Source organism: Haliotis asinina, chromosome 3, assembly GCF_037392515.1.
Source record: "Haliotis asinina isolate JCU_RB_2024 chromosome 3, JCU_Hal_asi_v2, whole genome shotgun sequence".
In the NCBI taxonomy this organism is placed as follows: Eukaryota; Metazoa; Mollusca; class Gastropoda; order Lepetellida; family Haliotidae; genus Haliotis; species Haliotis asinina.
The window spans coordinates 5,233,734-5,255,188 of record NC_090282.1 but is presented as its reverse complement, the minus strand read 5'-3'; the positions used below and the strand labels follow the sequence as shown (position 1 = coordinate 5,255,188).

The following is a 21,455-nucleotide window of genomic DNA, read 5'->3' as shown; positions in this document are numbered from 1 at the left end:
CAATGTTACCTTTCAATTACAGGGCATTATTACCTTTCAATGACGGATAAACTTTACCCTTCACTCTCAATCACAGATCAATGTTACTTTTCAATCATAGGTCAATGTTACCTTTCCATCACAGGTCAAAGATACCTCTAAATCACAGGTCAATGTTACCTTTCAATCAAAGGACATTGTTCCCTTTCAATCACAGGTCAATGTTACCTTTCAATCAAAGGACATTGTTACCTTTCAATCATAGGTCAATGTTACCTTTCAATCATAGGTCAATGTTACTTCTAAATCAAAGGACAGTGTTACCTTTCAACCACAGGTCAATGTTACCTTTCAATCAAAGGACATTGTTACCTTTCAACCACAGGTCAGTGTTACCTTTCAATCAAAGGACATTGTTACCTCTCAATCACAGGTCAATGATACCTCTAAATCAGAGGTCAATGTTACCGTTCATTCAAAGGACAGTGTTACCTTTCAATCATAGGACAATGTTACCTTTCAGTCAAAGGATATTTTTACCTCTCAATCACAGGTCAATGTTACCTTTCAATCACAGGTGAATGTTACCTTTCAATCGCAGGTCAGTGTTACATATAAAAGGACATTGTTACCTATCAATCACAGGTCAATGTTACCTTTCAATCAAAGGAGATTGTTATCTCTCAATCACAGGTCAATGTTACCTCTAAATCAAAGGACATTGTTATCTCTCAATCACAGGTCAATGTTACCTCTAAATCAAAGGACATTGCTATCTCTCAATCACAGGTCAATGTTACCTTTCAATCAAAGGACATTGTTATCTCTCAATCACAGGTCAATGTTACCTCTAAATCATAGGTCAATGTTAGCTTTTAATCAAAGGACATTTTTACCTCTCAACCACAGGTCAATGTTACCTTTCAATCACAGGTCAATGTCACGTATCAAAGGACATTGTTACCTAACAATCACAGGTCAATGTTACCTCTAAATCAAAGGACATTGTTATCTCTCAATCACAGGTCAATGTTACCTCTAAATCAAAGGACATTGTTATCTCTCAATCACAGGTCAATGTTACCTCTAAATCAACGGACATTGTTATCTCTCAATCACAGGTGAATGATATGACAGCTGTGTCATCATCATCTCACAGTTGTATTGTTTGGGTAAACTGTCAACCATTTCTTATAGATGACTTTATTCAGGAAATGAATAGAAACAATGATTCTGCACTTGAAGCAGCCAGATACTGCAATATGTACAGAGTCCAAGTTCATATTTTGACTTACTTGTTATTAGATAAGTTGAAACTAATATCTTTGAGCCTAAATGTAATGTTACTTGCCACATAGATTTTCAATTTTTGTTCATATTACGATTCTTGAGTTTCACTAAGTTCATAGTTAACAGAAGCCATTGAATGAAGGATAAATGAATTAACAACAAACGTCCCTCCAATGACAAAACAGTCCCAACTATTCCCAGTTTCTTCCTTCAAATCTGAATCAAGAGTTTGTTTCCTAACTAAAAAGTTTTCCATCAGGAATTTTGCCACATTGGCGACTGTTGTCGTTGACATATCGACAGATGCGACTGGCACAATGTTTTGGAAGCGCTTTGACTTGTAGAGAAATGTAGATATCACATTACTAAGGCAGAACCCAGGATATTGTTTATCATACAATACCTTATGGGTATAGGTGAAACATTAGGAGATAATCCCTAGCTTGGACCCTAGCAGAACAGTAAGTCTCTCATTGCTAAACTTGGCAAACATTATCAATACCTTTTGTGGCAAACATGGGTTGCTGAAGGCCTGTTCTACCCCTGGACCTTCACAGGTCAATAAAGTAATAACAGAAGACACTGATGTTAAATGTTTCTCACACTGACGTGAAGAAGATAACTGTCTTCTCTTCTGGGGTGAAGCAAAGCAGTGAATCCATAGAGAATAAGGGTAATAGGGTCACATCTCTGTAGTTCACTTAGGAAACATTCTACATGCCAATATAGTCTCTTCACATACGTTTCCCATGTTCCATATATTGTTCTTTAAAACGATACACCAGACTAATTGATATGAAGTTCATACACCTCAACAATGTTTCTATCCAACAATGAAAAATACTCTTTATCATTACTTGTGTGTACATATTTTTTACAGGTACTTTGGATATTTTTAAGAAAATATTAGGGAGACAAATATTAAAGTTTAGTTTTAGCTTAAAGCTGGTTCCCAATATTCCCAGAAAAAAAACTTGTGTTTTTGTGCAAGCAAAACAAATGTGATGTCCTCATTAGTGGGAACGTGTACTTCATCAATGTAATGCATTTATGGAAGTACATGCTTACGACGGATTTCTACAAGGAAGTCACAATTGGTGCTTGTTTTGATATTCAAGCATTTCTGTATGTATAATGAGGTAATAAGGAGCGTCAAATATATCATGATCTGGACGAAACATGATATCATCTTAAGTACAAATGAACACAAAAACTTTCACCTCCCCTAATCCATAAGTATTAGGGGAGAATAAATTAACACACCAAACATACATTTTGAGAGAAATGAAGAGTGTACTGAGTAATAATCATCAATAATGTCTGCAAAGGTGGTCACATTGAAAACCTGTTTCCAACCTTTGAGTAAGACAGTTTAGTTTCATACCACATAAGCTCACATAATCTTCATGCGAGCTAAAATGGACGCAACAATACACAGAAGAATTTTAACCATATTTGTATAGTTAAAATTGTCACAAGGATTTTATTACACACCTTGCAAACAGGTTCACTTTCATTTGGTTCCCTCACAAGGGGCACGCTAATGTCCTTGGCCTTCAGTGGTTGTGACATGTTGTTGTTGCGACGTGTGGCAGGGGAGTTGGGGAGGAAAAATCTACCACAACCGTCAGTGTTGATAGGCGGACATGCTCGACTCCTGCCGTCGCCGTGCTGACTGCGGTAGTGATCTTTCAGCAGGTTCTCAGACTCCTCCTCAGATCTGTAATACATAAACAGTGAGTGAGCGAGGGGTGAGCAAGCAAGGAAATGACTTGTGTTTGGTTGAATGAGATGTGAGTGAGTTATGCATAGAAAATTACGTCACCCTCAATCCACAATTCATGCCTAAGGCTCCAGATCATTTCAAATGTTACCAATAAGGAATTATCACGCTTGCTGTAACCTTTAAGCCACACAGCGAGCATATGATACCATTCCTTTACATATATTCAGCTATACAGGCAAATCTGAAAAAAAGTGTTTATTAAAAAATAAGAAAATACGAACATTATCAATAATATTTGACAATCATCTTCAGCTACATATGCTGTTTCTCACTGTCATGAACTGGGGATAAAAGTATCCATATTACAACATAGTCCAACCAATCAAATCGCAGGTTCATATAACCTGTAAAGCCTGTATAGCCTACAAAATTAAAAGAAGGAGCAAAAGAAGATAAATGCCTTAAGGAACAAACAACATCAAGGGCTCCATTCACGAAGCAATCTTTACTAAGGTTAACCTCAGCTCCCACTGTATAACATTGCACTAAGGTTACCTTAGTGACTCACAATCACCTTAGCACTTTGTGAAAAGTCTTGTTTAACATCTGGATGATATTTGTGTTAATTTTATGAAACAAACCATGGCTGATATCTTAATCTTGTACTTGCGGAACCTGCAACCACAAAGATTCTACTAATTTCTAGGATCTGATATCATCACAAGTACATATTCAGCTGAGAAATATTTTGCTCATCAAACCCTTGTCAATGGGACGGTTAAAATCTGCCAAGTATAATGGTCACTTACATGACAAACATGGTTAGTGGATCCTGGTGAACACCCTCACAAGACCAGAAGTCAGCAGCTCTACTTGTCGAAGGTATCCTTGTCAGACACACGCAACATGAACCATGACTGTGGGCACTCACACAGTTCACCGTAAACAAATTAAACTTGCATTAACTCCAGTCAGACAATGAAGAACAATGTTTAATCATCGATTGTTGAAAGGAAAGTCATGCATGGATACCACTGGGTGTTTTCTTCAGTCTGGGAACAATGAGGCAGCAGGTTGTAGTGCACGGTAAAAATGTAAACCTGGCACAAACTCAGACCAAGAAAGAAAAACAGACAAAAATGAAGTCGCGTATCCAACTGTCATCTACTGAATTAACATAATGATCTCACAACCAGGCATATAACACTTCATTCCGAAAACTGATCAGTCAACCGTCTTTGATACCACTTAGGTGGAGAAACATACACCAGTCAGCCGATTCACTGACTGAGTGTCGATAACTTTGAAGGTTCTTCCAAAAATACCACATGGAAAATGCTTGTCATGTGTCTCATGTGAGAATGGATCAAGTTTATCCTAGAAGAAGTGTTCATGGAAATCCAAACCAGTGCCAATTGTTGAATATGTTCAATTCTCTGTGTTTCACATTTATAGAGCCCATGTGGAGGATATATGGACTGTTCTGGTGTCTTGTGCCAAACACACTTCAAGCTTCTATATACTGTATTCATCACAGAATTATTGAACAGACCTCAACCTTATGTGCTATGAGTTACTCATGATATGTCATGTATTGCGTGTTGGCTTACTTTGGGAGATAAGCCCAATTAATTACCTGACAAGCTGGCATGCAACTCTATAGCTATGCAATATATCTTGTAGTCTGATGTTCCCATGTATGTTGTCTCCTGACAAGCAAATAATAGAATGGGTGCACCTTGGGTTGTGGGTTGTGTCACCATCACAGAGGTCATATTATTGCCTACATTTGTGTGTAAATGATTAAATATGATTTCTGTAAAGCCATTATCATGGATTGAAGATTCATTTGTTGACATTCATCAGCTGATAAAACTACAACGCTTATTGCAAAATGTATGTATATAAGGTGATTTATACTAATGCAAAGAGATTCTATGGTCCCGATGTCATACGTCCCCAAAACAATTCTGTTCAGGGTTAGAACCCTTGTCTTACAAATGCAAGTAGAAGTACTCCATTCCCTGTATGTGCTACTGTAACTCACTACTCGTTTGACAATGAAATAACACAATACACTAATCATCAGGATATCAGCAGCACCTGGCTTGGTAGTACTACTGTAAATATAAAGGAACTGATTACTGAAAGAAACATTAAGCAGTATAGTTCCTACAAAAACAAAGACCCATCTGTCCTGTGAATATCAAAAAGATCACTAGGCTTTAGAGTTGAAGATTGCCAATCTGTCTGTCTCATAGTCCCTGGACCAGTTTTTTCCCCAACTTCCAAGCCCTCTCTGCAACACTAAAGCCGTAAATAAAGCAAGTCTACTGCACAGAATGCCCCTTGAGTTATGTTCTACCATGGCTGCCACTGCTTGTGTCAGTCTTCATGCAATGTCCTCATACAGAATTAGTCAAGTACTTCTGATGAACAAGAAATATACCTTTCCTGGGAATTATTCTCAAAACTTAGGCTCCTCTACAGGGGTGCATGGGTAATGTTGAAGGTTTGGAAAGCAATTCTTTCATCAATCTGTAACTCTTCTTTTAGTTTGTCGACACCCAGCATTATTCATGCAGTCAGGAGTACACACATCCCTAAACTAAAACAAAGATGAAAGCAATGATGTGTTTGTCTGTCTTGCGGGGGCAAATGAATTACAATAATGATAAGGACTGACAATGATTCTGTTAAATTCTACATCCCCAAAATTGGAGATTACATGGAATAATCCACAGAGTTATCCATTATGATATAAGATCAAACGGCCGCAAGACCAGCCAATGTCCAAGTCACAGACAAATTACACAGGTTAAAAAATGTATCCTTTTCAGCTATTACATTTCTTTAACGAAATGATCCAGCAGCTTACTCATCATGCCACTGAAAGATGCATCAGTCTGAAACACCATTTTTCAAGCTAGCCACAAAAAAAGTCTAGAGTGTAAAATTGTACTTGTTGGAACACACTGTTGCAACTGTCATTAAAGATGTGATAATGATTGCTGTAACAAATTTTGGTGGGAATCAGGTCAGAAGATGGTTATCCCAAATGACAAGGTGGACCAGATATCTTGACCTGCTTGATACATGTCAGGTATGTATGATCACAAGGCTATTTGAGTGCAGCTGACCTGATAACACCTGGACTATAATAGGAAGACAATGGATAGGCTTGGATACTGATTGGCTTGGACTACAGAGAGTAGTCTGGACTGACTGAAGGGCTCACTTCAGTCAGTGGACAAGAGAGGCTGTATTATGCCAGTGTGTAAATATACAGATGAATTTACATGCTGAGCTACAGAAATTTAATGCAGCATCGAAGTAGCTGTCTACATGATATATATTCATAAACAAGCATTGTCACTAAGGTGACATAATCCCCCACCACATATTATGAAATCAAACTTAAAAAGAAATGAAAGTAAACTAAAAGCCAAAAGAAATGTTACACCTCTTCATATGTAAATAATTTCCTTATCATTTGAAGTTGAAGAACCCATTTGTGTGTGCTATATAGACTGTTCATTTCACAAGAAGAGTAAGTAATGCTGTTTTTGTATGACGCTCGTGGATAGTGTTAAACCCATGTGTTTAAGAGTGGTATCAATCATTCAGTTTCCGATCAATCACAGAGAACGAGAGAGACATTGAAAAAGGCAGAATTTAATGAAATAATCTTAGATTAGTATCTGGTGTGTCCTCCACTGGCATTCAAACATGCATGAACTCGACGTCTCACAAAACACTTCAAACGTCGGATGAAAGCAGCTGGAATCTGTCTCCATTCGTCCATCAGAGCTGCACTAAGTTGTTGACGTGTATGTGGCTGTTGCTGACGTAACCGGATCCGACGATCGAGGTAATCCCAGAGGTGTTTCATGGGGTTCATATCCGGTGATCTCGCTGGCCATGGCAAAACGTGAACGTTGTTGACGTTGAGGAACTGTAACGCCCGTCTGGCTACATGGGGGTCGAGCATTATCCTGTTGGAACAGGGTGTTAGGATTCTGCTGGGTGAACGGGAGGATCTCTGCCTGTAGAACCTGGTTGATGTACCTCTGTGCGGTGAGATTGCCGTCAAACACAATGAGGTTTGTTTTCCAGTCTCCACGTATACCGACCCAGACCATAACGCTGTCTTCTCCAAAGGGTACAACTTCCTGTACACAACATCGTGCCTCTCTTTCACCCTGGCGGTGATAAACTCGTCTTCTCCCGTCCGCTTGGTGTAGCTGGAACCGGCTTTCATCAGAAAAAAGCACCCTCTACCAATTTCTGTTCTGCCAACGTCTGACATTCCTGGCCCACCCAACCCTGTTTTGACGATGTTGTCGTGTAAGACGTACACCTTGCAGCGGTCGGTATGGCCTCAGTCCGTATTGTAGGAGGCGTCTTCTCACTGTTTGGGAACTTATTCGGCGTCCAAGATCTGTATTTGTCGTCACAGTGGCCTACTGAAAACGGTTTCTCAGGTGCAGTTTCTCAGGTAGCGGTCTTAATGAGGGGTTGTAACTGGCAGCCACCCACTTCTGGGTCTGTCTCTTGTTGTTCCTGCATTCTGCAAGCCTTGTTGAAGCCTTAGAATGGTGAGGCGATGACATCCAAATGCAGCAGTCACTTCCCCATCAGTCGACCCAGTCTGCAGCATTCTGATAGCTCATTCAGTCTCTTCAGCACTTAACCTCGGCATTGTATTGAGTACAGTGTGTGTTGTGATAAATCTAGGAGCCTTATATACCCGTTTCCCATACATTTCAAGTGCATTTCATGCAAGATGAAGTTACAGTGGGTGCGTTTTGGCGTTATGTTTCTTCATAAGAGAACAGAAACATGCAATTGTTTTTGCATTAAAGGGAAAATTAAGGTCTTTTTCATTTGAGGAGTATTCCTGAAACTTTCGAAAGTCATGTTAATCCAAAATTTCAACCTAACATTGTTTTAATGTGTTCTAAAGAGAAACAAATCCAATTTCAACATTTACTCCTTTTTCACGATAAATAGTCATTTTTCCACATCCGAACCCCAACTTTACCGTTCTTTTTGAGTTACGTGTGCATTACCATCACAAACAATATCATTTGGACTCATCTAAAACTTTTGTTAACTCCTTCAGTGTGGATTTTTACTTGATCGAAAATAGGACAATGGACCTTTTTCAGATGGCCATATCCAAATTATCATTGACTACCTTGGTCTGATGTTTTCACTCAAAAGAGTTACATAAATGATTGTCAAAACAAGCAAACACCAAAATCTTCTCTCATAATATTTTTTCATAATATATTTATGATAAGAGGTGTAACATTTCTTTTGGCTTTCAGTTTAGCTTAAGATGAAGTAAAATGTCAACAAACATATTATTCTCAAACTCTCTTGATATCATGCACTATAGTTGTTCAAACACAAAAATATTTTGAAGAATCAATTCGAAGTATTCATAATTGGAGTCAGGCACTGAAAACTGTATGTAACAAGCTTAACATGCAGTTTAGCATGCTGAAATCTTAAAAGTGTCACCATGACCTTCAAAATTAACTGAAGGTCACCAAAATCTACTGGGCCCTGCATCTTTCTTTGATAAAGCTTGGCGTTGAATAGATAGAAAACCCAGTGAACAGTTCTTGAGATATCTTGCTGACAACCAGAACATGCAGCTTACATGCTGAAATCTTCAAAGTGTTGTCATGACCTTCAAAATCAACTGAAGGTCACCCAACTCTACTTGGCCCTGCACCTTCCCTCGATTAAGCTTGGTGTTGAATATGAAAAAAATCCAGTGAAGAGTTCTTGAGATATCTCACTGACAATTTAAACATGAAGTTCAACATCCTGAAATCTTCACAATGTTGAGTATGACCTTGAAAATTAACTGAAGGTCACCAAAATCAACTGGACGCTGTGCCTTTCCTAGATAAAGCTTAATGTTGAATGTGATGAAAATCCAGTCTATGGTTTTTGAGATAGCTCGCTGATAAGGTAAAATGCTAAAGTCCCCTTGTGACCTTGAGATGAAGGTCAAGGTCACCAACACAGACTGAAACCTTTCTTTTACTGTGATAAACCTAGATACCAAATATGAAAAGAATCTAGTCAATTAATATCTTAAGATATTCCTGTCCTGAAAGTTCCTACATATGTATGTACGGATTGACGGAGCCTAATACTATATCCAAAGTTTCACGCTAAACGCGCGCCAAGAGATGATAAGAAAGAGTCACTGGATGCCTACACCTGAAGCCTTTGGGCCTCCCACTGTCCCAAGGCGACAACCAAGGACATGCAACATGCCATGTCACATTATCATCTTAGAACTACATCCCTTGTCCTTCAGCCTATCCTCTATATAGATATTTATTGACATTCTCTTAGGATCACAAAAAATATATTGACATGATCAAAGCATGGAACAGTCAGCCTTAATTACATCACCTCTTGGCTGACAACTAATTCCATAACATGAACAAGAATAAGAGTCTTATTCAGGGTGATGTCAAGCCTTTGTCGCAGGAAACTTTGTTTATGTATAACACTGAAGATAATATTCATAATACTCATGATCTACCAGAATGACTATTGTGTACTCTGCGGCTCCTCCTGCCAGGTGCTACATCAATCCCTGTACAGTTTATCCTTCAAGACCCCACCTAAATCCAAGTACAGTTTCTCCTTCAAGACTCTACTCCAATCCATGTGCGATTTCTCCTTCAAGATCCTACACCAATCTCTGTACTAATACTCCTTACCCAACACCTATCCATATACAGTTTCACCTTCAAGACCCTACCTAACTCCCTGTACAGTTTCTCCTTCAAGACCCTACCTCAATCCCTGTACAGTTACTCCTGAAAGACCCTACCTCAAACCCTGTACAGTTACTCCTGAAAGACCCTACCTCAATCCCTGTACAGCTAATCCTGAAAGACCCTACCTCAAATCATGTAAAGGTACTCCTGAAAGTCTCTACACTAATTCATATACAGTTTTTCCTTCAAGACCCTACCTCAATCGATGCATAGTTTCCCCTTCAAGACCTAACCTCAATCCATGTACAATTTCTCCTTCAAGACCCTACGCCAATCAATGTACTGATACGCCTTACCCAACACCAATCCAAGTACAGTTTCTCCTTCAAGACCCACCACCAATCAATGTACTGATACGCCTTACCCAACACCAATCCAAGTACAGTTTCTCTTTCAAGACCCACCACCATTCAATGTACTGATACACCTTACCCAACACCAATCCAAGTACAGTTTCTCCTTCAAGACCCACCACCATTCAATGTACAGATACTCCTTACTCAACATCAATCCATGTGCAGTTATTCCTGGCAGCCCCTACACACAAAATCCCTGTACACAAGTGAGTGTTGTAGTTACATTAAATACATTGGTTCAGTATGCAGACTCACACTAGACTCCTACCCTTGGGGGATTTGGTTGCTGCCTGGCTACATCTGGAAGTATACATGAACCCAGTGATTCCATGGACACTCATATGAGAACTTACCAACAAACTGGCAGTAATAGAACAACGAAGTTACTTACTTTGCATGATCATGGATGACAACTGCCATGAGCAGAATGACCCAAGTAACTCAACATAATGCGCAAGCAGACATGCACCAAGGCCAAATGTTTCACAAGAAAACAATGTGATGATTTCAACTTGATGACCTTGATCCAAGTTATCTTGTTTGATGTGTTTTTTCTAACGACAAAAATGATTTGAAAATCTGAGAACAAATATTCACAGCAAATTTACAGCAAATGACATTAGCTGATGCCTTAGCTTTAATGTTTGAGACAAATCAACTCCATAACAAAACTTTTATTTGAATAAAACCTGATTTATTATACATACACAACATTTCAGGGTTACATTCTAAAATGCTGTTTGTGTACAGAGAAAGTGTTACCCATAACAATCCTTGTCAGGTTTACATCCAGCATCTAAATGATTGAAAGGATTGTCTTATGCAACAATACATAACAGAATCTTCACCATCCAAAAGAATCATTCCATTTCCATCAATTGGTACAGGGCCTAATGTCTTTTATTAAATTCATAAAGTCTGACTTACAGGTTTATTACTCAGTATGTAAATGTAGTTAATTTAGTTGCCACATCACGGAAGCCACACTGTTCCATCATTATTGCTAATGTTTTAAAAACAGGTAACCCAGGATTGTGGCTACTCATGTGTTACTGACACTGTCAAAACAATGGTGGAAGGTAACCCAGGATTCGGCTCACATCCGTGATTTGTCGGTCGTGAACGGAAACTCACGCAGCAAAACATGGCGTCGTTCGAAGAAGCACCTGTCTCAGTGAGTTTTGTTTTTAGTTCCTACTATTACATTTTTATACTTATCCATCTTTGACCACCCGTGTTGAATGCGTTTAGGTATGAGGTATTGTTGGAGCTGTAGCTTATTTTTTTAGGAAAAGACTATCACTGCGGAAGAGTGTCACAAGTCATGCCCCTTGAGGTTGTTTACATCTGAACTCACCAAGACAGGTGCTTCTTCGAAAGACGCCATGTTTTGCTGCATGAGTTTCCGTTCGCAACCGAAAAATCACGGATGTGAGCCGAATCCTGGGTTACCTTCCACTATTGTTTTGACAGTGTCAGTAACACATGAGTAGCCACAATCCTGGGTTACCTGTTTTATGGCCGATGTGTTTCAGTTATTACCGCTAAATTGCCGATATGGCTGCAATTATTTCGCGAGTGGGTTGCATTTGTTTACATTTGAGATGCAATTCCTTCAAATTTGCTGTAATTCCTTCAATTACTTAGGGGGGCCTGGACTGTGGCTACTCATGTGTTACTGCAACTGTCCAAAGAATGGTGGAATGCCATGGGATAGGTAGTATACTCTTCAAAAAAAGTAGGGGAACTGTATTTTCAATGTACAATTGTCAAACTTGGGAGATATATGGCATTGAATCAATGTTGATGCAATAATAATGGATGTTTTGAGAATGCATCACCACATGGATTTCATTCTGAGCAAAACTGCTCATTCAGTTATCCCCCCTGTTAGGTGACTGGAGTTTGACATGAAAATTTTTGGTTTACAATTTTCAGTCAGTAGTGTGTGATTTCACTCTGAAAACCCTGACCATGTACAGATGCAAGAAAATTATCGGAAAATATGGTCTACAGTGATTTATTGACCTGCCTGAAGATTCATAATGACACCCCATGCAAGTGTAGGAGGCTCCCACATTGTGCACGTGTTTCCCATGCATTGTGTTTGTGTGTGGTGATAACGTGAAATGATGCTGCATACACAAGATGAATGTCATCGTAATGTTCCTCAATGGGTTTCCTTTCTACCAGACTTTTAAGTTCAGGTTCCCATACATTTTTTGAAGAGTATATAATCCATGGTTACAATACTCCATCGGTAAAACAATCCATGAGTATGAAGATCCACTGGGCACCAGACACCTAATTAAGCACGAGGTGTCTCACACACTGATTTAAGTCATATAATGCTATGGAACTGGGAAACTATCACTAATTTCTGTACTGCATGTGTATGCATACACTCTAAATCCCCTTCTCAGTTTCCTACGCAAAACAGAAAATTTCCATTGTCAATTTGTTAGTTTTATAGAGGCTGAACAGAAATCCTATAGATCTACTTGTACTTTGATGGACAGCTAAAAAAAGACACACATATATACTTGTGATCATGAGACCCCTGTGACTCTCTCCAGATAACCTCATCAAGAAATACCAAGATCTTATTCTCATCGTGTCTGCTAGAAAGATCTAAAGCATTCCCATGGGTGAAGCAGCATGGTGATTTATATTACTTTCACTAACCTAAAGGCTATCTTATGCATTCTTTAAACAACAGATCATTGGTGAAGCTGTCTAACTGCTCCTTCACAATATATTCACTGTAGAACCACATGATCAGCTCTGGACCTGCCTGCAGTTGACTCATCATCAATAATGTTACACAAGAGGTTGTCAGTGAGTAAGAGTGTGCGAGTTAGTGAGTGCCTGAGTGAGTGAGTGAACCTTGCAAACAAATTGCAAACTGTCACCGTCTCTGCCCGATTCCATTCATACCCAAGATTCCAGCTCATCTTAAGATTTAACACTGGGTGATGTCTGAACTACTTTCAGGACTAAGGCCAAATAAAAAAGTGACATTTTTCGCGGGCATCGGCACGCCACTTTTATTTGTGCATGTGACAATTTTTTATAGCCATTTAAAAAAAATACTTATGACCTGTCCGTGTCCCGATCATCCACTTGTCTAATATAAGAATGAGCGTCTGTAAGTACTAGAGTGACTGAATCTACAACTCATAACATGTGCTAAACTTCACAAGTTGTATTTCTGAGAAAAAAACATAAAAAGGTGTTCCTCAATAAAAAATCATCAAAAAAGTCCTACCGCCCTCGTCATTTTTTTAAAAAATGTGTCCGAGAAACATTCAACAATATTTATGCAGCATAATGCAACTGTACCACCATACATGGCTCAATGATATATATGTGCTTGTGTAAATTACAGGCCGTCTCCTAACAGTGCACTATCAATGACACCTGCTCCAAAACATATTCATCATAAATGTCATTGAGGAAACAAAAAAGATACACATTTAGTTTTAGCCATCAAATTTGTACTGGTATAGTATGACCAAAAATTACTGGGAATTTAAAGATCGTAATTTTTTTTATTTATTTCACTCATTACTCAAGTATTAAATGTGAATATTAGCAGAACATAACTCCAGACTGAAAGTCAGGAGAACAGTCAGAATTGTGTCAAGTCACCATGGGCAGCAACGCAGGCAGCAACGCAGGCAGCAATGCAGGCTTCAATGACGCGGGGCATGGTCCATGCTGTCCACTCCAATAATGTCATATTTTGGGTCCGAAACCAAGCCTGTGGATGCTTTGAATGATGTTTTATGTCATTGTCAATGCAGGCTTCAATGACGCGGGGCATACTACTGGTTAGTTAGTCGTGGTCCATGCTGTCCACTCCAATAATGTCATATTTTGGGTCCGAAACCAAGCCTGTGGATGCTTTGAATGATGTTTTATGTCATTGTCCTCCTGGCAGCAATGATGCGGGGCATACTACTGGTTAGTTAGTCGTGGTCCATGCTGTCCACTCCAATAATGTCATATTTTGGGTCCGAAACCAAGCCTGTGGATGCTTTGAATGATGTTTTATGTCATTGTCCTCCTGGCAGCAATGACGCGGGGCATACTACTGGTTAGTTAGTCGTGGTCCATGCTGTCCACTCCAATAATGTCATATTTTGGGTCCGAAACCAGGCCTGTGGATGCTTTGAATGATGTTTTATGTCATTGTCCTGATGGAAAATCCTAAAATTTCCATAGAACATGTGAGCAGATAGAAATTAATGTCCCTCAAGAACATCTGTGTACCGCTCACTGTTCATATTCCCTTCAAATACACAGTGGGGCATTGACCCTAACACAGAAATGCCACCCCACACGTTAAATTTTGGACTGTACTTTGGGTGCAGATACAAAGGTTTTTCAGGTTTTTTTCGTCCAGAATTACAGTGTACTGGAAACAGCCACACAGAACTTTCAACTGAGAAAACCACATTGTCTATTTGTCATTAACATGTCAAGTAAAAACTTCCCCATTTCAAACTGTCTCTCAAAGTTTGTCAAAGCTTTACTCATTTTTACTCAAATAGAATGAGAATTTGCATACAGAAAAAACTGGAATGTCATGTTTAAATGCACAGCTAAAATGAAGGAAGGAAGTGTGTTTTGTAGCAAGCATAAAGTCATGACACAAACTCCCACCTGTATGATCAGAAGGAGCAACATGACAGGGAAAAAGCATTTTTTTTCTTGCAAATGTAAGTTCAGTAAATTTAATACACTAACAACTGACAAGTTGAATGTAACTATTGTTCACCTGCACATTTACTAAACATGCTGAACAAGGCATGCCTGAACAGCATACCAGTAGCAAAGACAGACCAGCAATAACTTAATAACATCCTGTGACCTGTTTCTTGTTTTATATGCCTGAATTATTGGCAGCCTAAAGATTGATGGATGTAACCTAAAAACAGGGAAATGTAACCTCATAATATAGAAATACACCCTTACAATAGGGAAATAAAACATAACAGGGAGATGTCACCTAACGATACAGGTGACCTTAAGGTACAGAGATGTTGCCTGGAGCCAGAGTGGTGGCATCTTACCATGATGTACAAACATCAATCAATCAATCAATCAATCAATCAATCAATCAATCAATCAATCAATCAATCAATCAATCAATCAATCAATCAAGGATAGGTTTGACATGCTACATGGAAAAATGACCAAGTGTGAGAAATATGTAATTGACATAATTACTTACAACTGTTGGGGTTATTTCACAAGGGTCAGTACACCTGAGCCTCTGATTAAACCTCAATTATTCAAAATATTCAGAATATTCAAAAGTGTCCAACTCGGTCAATCTGATCAATGTCTAAAACACTCTCATCTGACAAAGCATGATACAAAACCCCACATATCTGAACCCTTTCCATAAACATCCTATCAAAGGAATTACTTTGTAGGTCCTTCAAACTATAGAAGTGATAGATCTGGACTCAAAATAACATCAAACATCTGTGTTTTTCTTTGTGGCAGACTCCCACATATATTTCTTCCAGTCAGTCATTTCATGGCTATTAATTTAGAGGACATCCTAGAGGCCGAATAAATCATGACTACTTCAACCACAACAATCAGTTAAGTACATGGCTATTAGAGGATGTCCTATGCAAATAGTTTAGAACATGGCTTACCAGGGGATGTCCTCTGCAAGCAGTTCGGTAAGTGGCTGTCAGAGAATGGCAGTTCAGTACATTGCATCAGAGGATGTCCTCCACAAGCAGTTCAGTACACGGTTTTCAGAGGACATCCTTTATAACCAGTTCAAGACATGGCTATCAGAGGACATCCTCTACAAGCAGTTCAATACATGCTTATCAGAGGATGTCCTCTACAAGAAGTTCAGTACATGATTCTCAAAGGACATCCTCTGCAGGCAGTTCAGTGAATGGGTATCAGAGGACTTCCTCTACAGGTGGTACTCCTGCTCACTTCCAAATTCCAGACTAATTTACTCTTGATAATAATCCTGTTAAAGGGAAATGTGTTTCTCAAAAGGCCTTTAGCTGAACAGTGAAATAACTAGACTTCATACAGGCTGATGAAATGAATCAATAGGTCATCATACTCCAATGCAAGAGTCAACCTGAGATCAAACAGTCCCCAGTAGTTAAAAACAACTTCTAATTACACAAAAAAATACCCAGCAGTATTGAAAGACTCTAATTTCATTAAAACACAATTTAATAAGATTTGCTGGCATGCAAAACATGTTGTTTTTGAACAGTTCACTTTCTATGAAATTACAGTGAGCATACACACCAGTACTTGTGAGCAACAAAAAGCACTGTGATTAAATTGTCTTCACAGTTAATTAGATATTTGTAAAATATAGGTAAAAATTGTCAAGTTCTACTGAATGTATTCAACAAAAGCAGTATGTTTTACCATCTTCAAGCAACTATCCATACCTGGTGTGCCAGTCCCGCCACAGCTGAAACACCTGGAAATATGCACCTTCTCCCGGAGAAGATCACAGGTTTATCACACAACTCTAGTAAGAAGAAACCTAGCCAACTCATATCAAATATTGCCTCCTATAATTAGCTCTGCTGGATCGGCCTCTTCTTCCCAGTGCTAATTAAATCATACGCTCTTTCTAATAATAGGTATCTCTGCAAGGCATCTAAGAGAGCCACTACCCACAATGTGACAGATTGTTTTACAACCACCAGAAACAAGACTGGATACTCTTTTGTGAAAGTACAAAAGGTTTGTGTAGTCATTATGTGATAACATCGGAAGGATGACCTCACTCGGCAACACCGCTCTTGTTAGTTTCTGGAGCCCTGGTCCTGCTTGATGCTGAAGCACATGCTGTATATATAAATATGGTGTCTCCGTAGGCAAGTTACTGTGTACAGGCCACTGTTCACCCAGCAGCTAATGGGTATCTGGAAGGTAGCAATGATAACCTGACCTTCTGACACTCAACAAGCAAACTGGGTTGATACTCCCCAGGGAGTTGAGAATGAAAACAGAACAAATAGATCAATTGATAATATCAAGAATGCAACACTTTTGGCATGTGTGAATTTCGAACACTGAGGACACAGAGACTATTTTTGTTAGAAAAACAGTTCCAGTTAAAACTTTTCAAAGCAGTTGCCAGTTTCTCTGGAGGATAAATATATGCTTAAAATAAAAGCTCAACTGCATTGTGTATAGTTTGATACCAAATGTAGCCAAATAATCTTCTGCTAATAATGCCTGAAACATTTCATATCGGATATTTATATAGTGTTCCCTGAAGAAACAAATAACATACACATTTAGATTTAGCCATCAAATTTGTACTGGTATAGTATGACCAGAAATTACTGGGAATTTAAAGATCGTAATTTTTTTTATTTATTTCACTCATTACTCAAGTATTAAATGTGAATATTAGCAGAACATAACTCCAGACTGAAAGTCAGGAGAACAGTTAGGATTTTGTCAAGTCACCATGGGCAGCAACGCAGACAGCAATGCAGGCTTCAATGACGCGGGGCATACTACTGGTTAGTTAGTCGTGGTCCATGCTGTCCACTCCAATAATGTCATATTTTGGGTCCGAAACCAAGCCTGTGGATGTTTTGAATGATGTTTTATGTCATTGTCCTCCTGGCGGCAATGATGCGGGGCATACTACTAGTTAGTTAGTCGTGGTCCATGCTGTCCACTCCAATAATGTCATATTTTGGGTCCGAAACCAAGCCTGTGGATGTTTTGAATGATGTTTTATGTCATTGTCCTCCTGGCAGCAATGATGCGGGGCATACTACTAGTTAGTTAGTCGTGGTCCATGCTGTCCCAGTAATGGACCATTTCTTTTTTCATTTCATCAAAATTTGCCAGATGTTTCTTATTGACACTTTCCTTCATAAGACCTCAAACATTTTTTACTGGATTTAGGTCAGGGCTATATCATGGCCACTCTAATAATGTCATATTTTGGGTCCGAAACCAGGTCTGTGGATGCTTTGAATGATGTTTTATGTCATTGTCCTGATGGAAAATCCTAAAATTTCCATAGAACATGCGAGCAGATAGAAATAAATGTCCCTCAACAACATCTGTGTACTGCTCACTGTTCATATTCCCTTCAAATACACAGTGGGGTGTTGCCCCTAACACAGATATGCCACCCCACACGTTAAATTTTGGACTGTATTTTTTGGGGGGGCACTGATACAAAGGTTTTGAGGTTTTTTTGTTAAAATTTCTATGTTGTAAGCACCAGTCCAACCTATGCTCGTTTTGTTCAGGTTTCATGATCGGTGATGGAACTTCTCTGCCAACCCATTGCATCCAGCTCAGTTCTAGTTGTCTTCTCACAGACCGCCACAATTCCTATATCAATCTCATTCCAGCCTTGAGTTTGTCACCAACAGTAAATTTACTGGGCCTACCTGCGCCTCCATGGTGCTCAATGCCATATCCATTTGCAATATTTTTCAAACATGGTAAAAACAGCGGACAAAGGGATTCCTACTTGAAATCATTTTAGCTGATTTGATGTTATAATACTCCAAAATCCACTTTCTCTTCTCTAAATCATCCATAGTGAGGATCACTGAAAATGTCATCTGCTAGCAAGTAAACAAAGGGGAATAACTCTTCAAACTAATAAAACAGGATCATCAGAGTCATCTCTCTTGAATGAAACCAAGCACTTGATAGCTTGCCATGTTTGTTTATACTAGAAATCCAATGAAACATATTCCTAAAATTCTCAATAATATCTGGTCACACTATACATATGAACTGATATGTCGGATTATGAAACTTGTTCTACATGTAATACATATGATAATGGATGTGTCAACCAATCAAACAAGATCAAGATCGATACATAGACTAAAGTCAGTATCTACTAGAAGTATGGAACTAGTTGCTTGGTTACAATATAGATATTGCCGAGTTTGAACTTGATCTATGTTTACTGAACAAATTGAACAAGTTTCATTTCCCCTAAATCAATGTGTACCTGTTGGCAATGTCAATAACTTTTTAGAGGCCTGTTCTATTTATTCTTACAAAACATTTCTCAGGGCAGGTTACCATGCTAATCATGTTGTTCTTTCACGATTTACCATTGATTTTAATCATCACTGTGCTATCTTTTCTTCTTGAACAAATTTACAAAAAAAATGTTCTCAATATTGACACTAACCAGTTAGAAATGATACATCTTGCAAAAAACGTCATCTAATATATATTCCACTATTTTTCAAGATTCACATTTAGCACTGAATTATTAACTTTCCTGTATTCTAAAAGCATGGATCTATTGCAATGTAGGCTGCACCTCTTTTCTTACATATAGCTTACATTTACATGCCATCTTCACTGGATGTCACTGGCATTTGTAAACTCATAACAGCAAAGCATAATCGACCAGGAAGTCATAGGTAGGGATACTGTGCGGCTAATACTCCACAAGAGTTTCTCATTCTTTCCATGACTCACAAGAATATTCACACCTGTTTAGTACATCATTACTGCTCTGGAACCATTACAAACCAATCAAACTTTTGTTAGAAGGAGGTGCAGACCTATCATCATGTGAAAATACAAATGTATTCAAGTTAATGCAATCATTCATCAGTGCATTGTATAGCATTTCTATGTTATATATGTCTGTATAGCTCTATCTCTTTTCCACTTCTACTTGTCCACTTTTGTCATCTCTAGTTGCAGGAATCTATACTATCTATGTACATACCAAGAAGGGGGTATTCTTAGTTGGAGAACTTGTTCCTTATACTTTTCTCTGTGAATAAAATATGTTTAAAACAAAACAAACCAATCAAATCACGTGCAGCAAAATCTGAAATGAGGTCAAATAGTTTCTATGCGATCACAGATTTTCATTACTATTTCTGTAATAATACATTATCTTGTTATAGATATTTGATAACGACATAAGAAACTTAAAGTGACTTTAGTGTTGTATTATAAATTAATTGGCATTTTCTAGGAAAAGCCATGTATGGAAATACAGATATATCTTTCCCTGAGTATAGTCCTATATTGTTTTCATCTTCGTCCCCGTTCATGCTTTGACAAGGCCTAATCATGAACATGGCCACAAGAGGAGTATGAGTGAACATCCAACTTGCCGAAATGATACAAGTAAATACGAATTACAAATGAAGGGTTAGAAGCTGTCATTTTATCTAAAAGTATTTTTCATTGGAAAATATGCTGGAAAAGTCTCATCGGGTATTTATGCATGTTGTTTTTAAACAACTGGGTTTTCTCAAAAAGGCATACATACTGAATAAAAACTTTAAGTAACTGAATTTTCTAAATTAATTTTGCATAGTTTAAGCAGACATGCAGTTTTGGGGGTTTTTTTTTGGAGCATGTATATGACACTTACATTAAGTTACAGACACAAGGGCATGTTCATAACAAGTATATGATACTTCGCCTAAGTATGACCAAGTACCATACGAGGACTCAAGACATCTCACAGATCAGTCAGTATCACGTAGTTTCTTGTAGACGTAAGAGAAAGGTATTTCTCAAAATTGGACAGAACTATCACCCACCGCAAAACAAGTGAACTATCACCCACAATTTCATAACAGTGTGTCGCAATACCCTCCAGCCCTAGCACATCAAGTTTAATCATGTAAAAAGACTAGTGTTCCAGAATTTGTAATGATTCCTTTCCTGGGTCAATCACCTCTCAAAATCTGTAGCACAATATTTCATTAATAGTTCACAAAAAAGGATCAACAAGCATCAAAATGAATCATTCCTTGACAGAGAAGACACTTTCAGCACTGGCAGCTGTGGCCATGTGTCTGTGGAAGACATACTTGTGTCTACATCTAACCTCCCGAGGGTACCAAGTAGGATATCTAGTCAGATCTAAATACTACAGGCAAGGAATCTATCCCAACAGCCGCCACCTCTCACTGGTTTGAAACAGTGTTATTCAGAATGATAATTTCATTTTAACACATTCAACTCAAAATCGACTGATTTCAAACATAAATTCTCTTCTGACCAAGTAATACACAAATTACAAGACACAATGGCATGAACAGGGATTTATTCTTTCATGTTGGGTATCCATGACAACACAATCCCCATTTTGTCAGTTCAACACTACAGTAAAACAAGTGAAATATTCAAACATTAAATATAAAAGAATGTAATTCATTGAAGTTGCACATTTCAAATAAGATTCCTTTTGTTCTGTTTAATCTTCATCATAAAATTTATCTCCTTCACTCCTTCAGCAAGTTT

The 21,455-nt window shown here is 38.4% G+C and overlaps 1 protein-coding gene across 2 annotated transcripts in view; it reads right to left on the bottom strand.

Moving 5' to 3' along the window:
• Window positions 1-21,455, bottom strand: part of LOC137277342 (myogenesis-regulating glycosidase-like) — an 87,135-nt gene that overhangs the window by 31,066 nt on the left and 34,614 nt on the right. For both annotated transcript variants that reach the window (XM_067809031.1, XM_067809032.1), the window contains exon 2: window positions 2,764-2,989. In XM_067809031.1, the coding sequence (XP_067665132.1) occupies window positions 2,764-2,989 (226 nt within the window). The remainder of the gene's footprint in view (window positions 1-2,763; window positions 2,990-21,455) is intronic.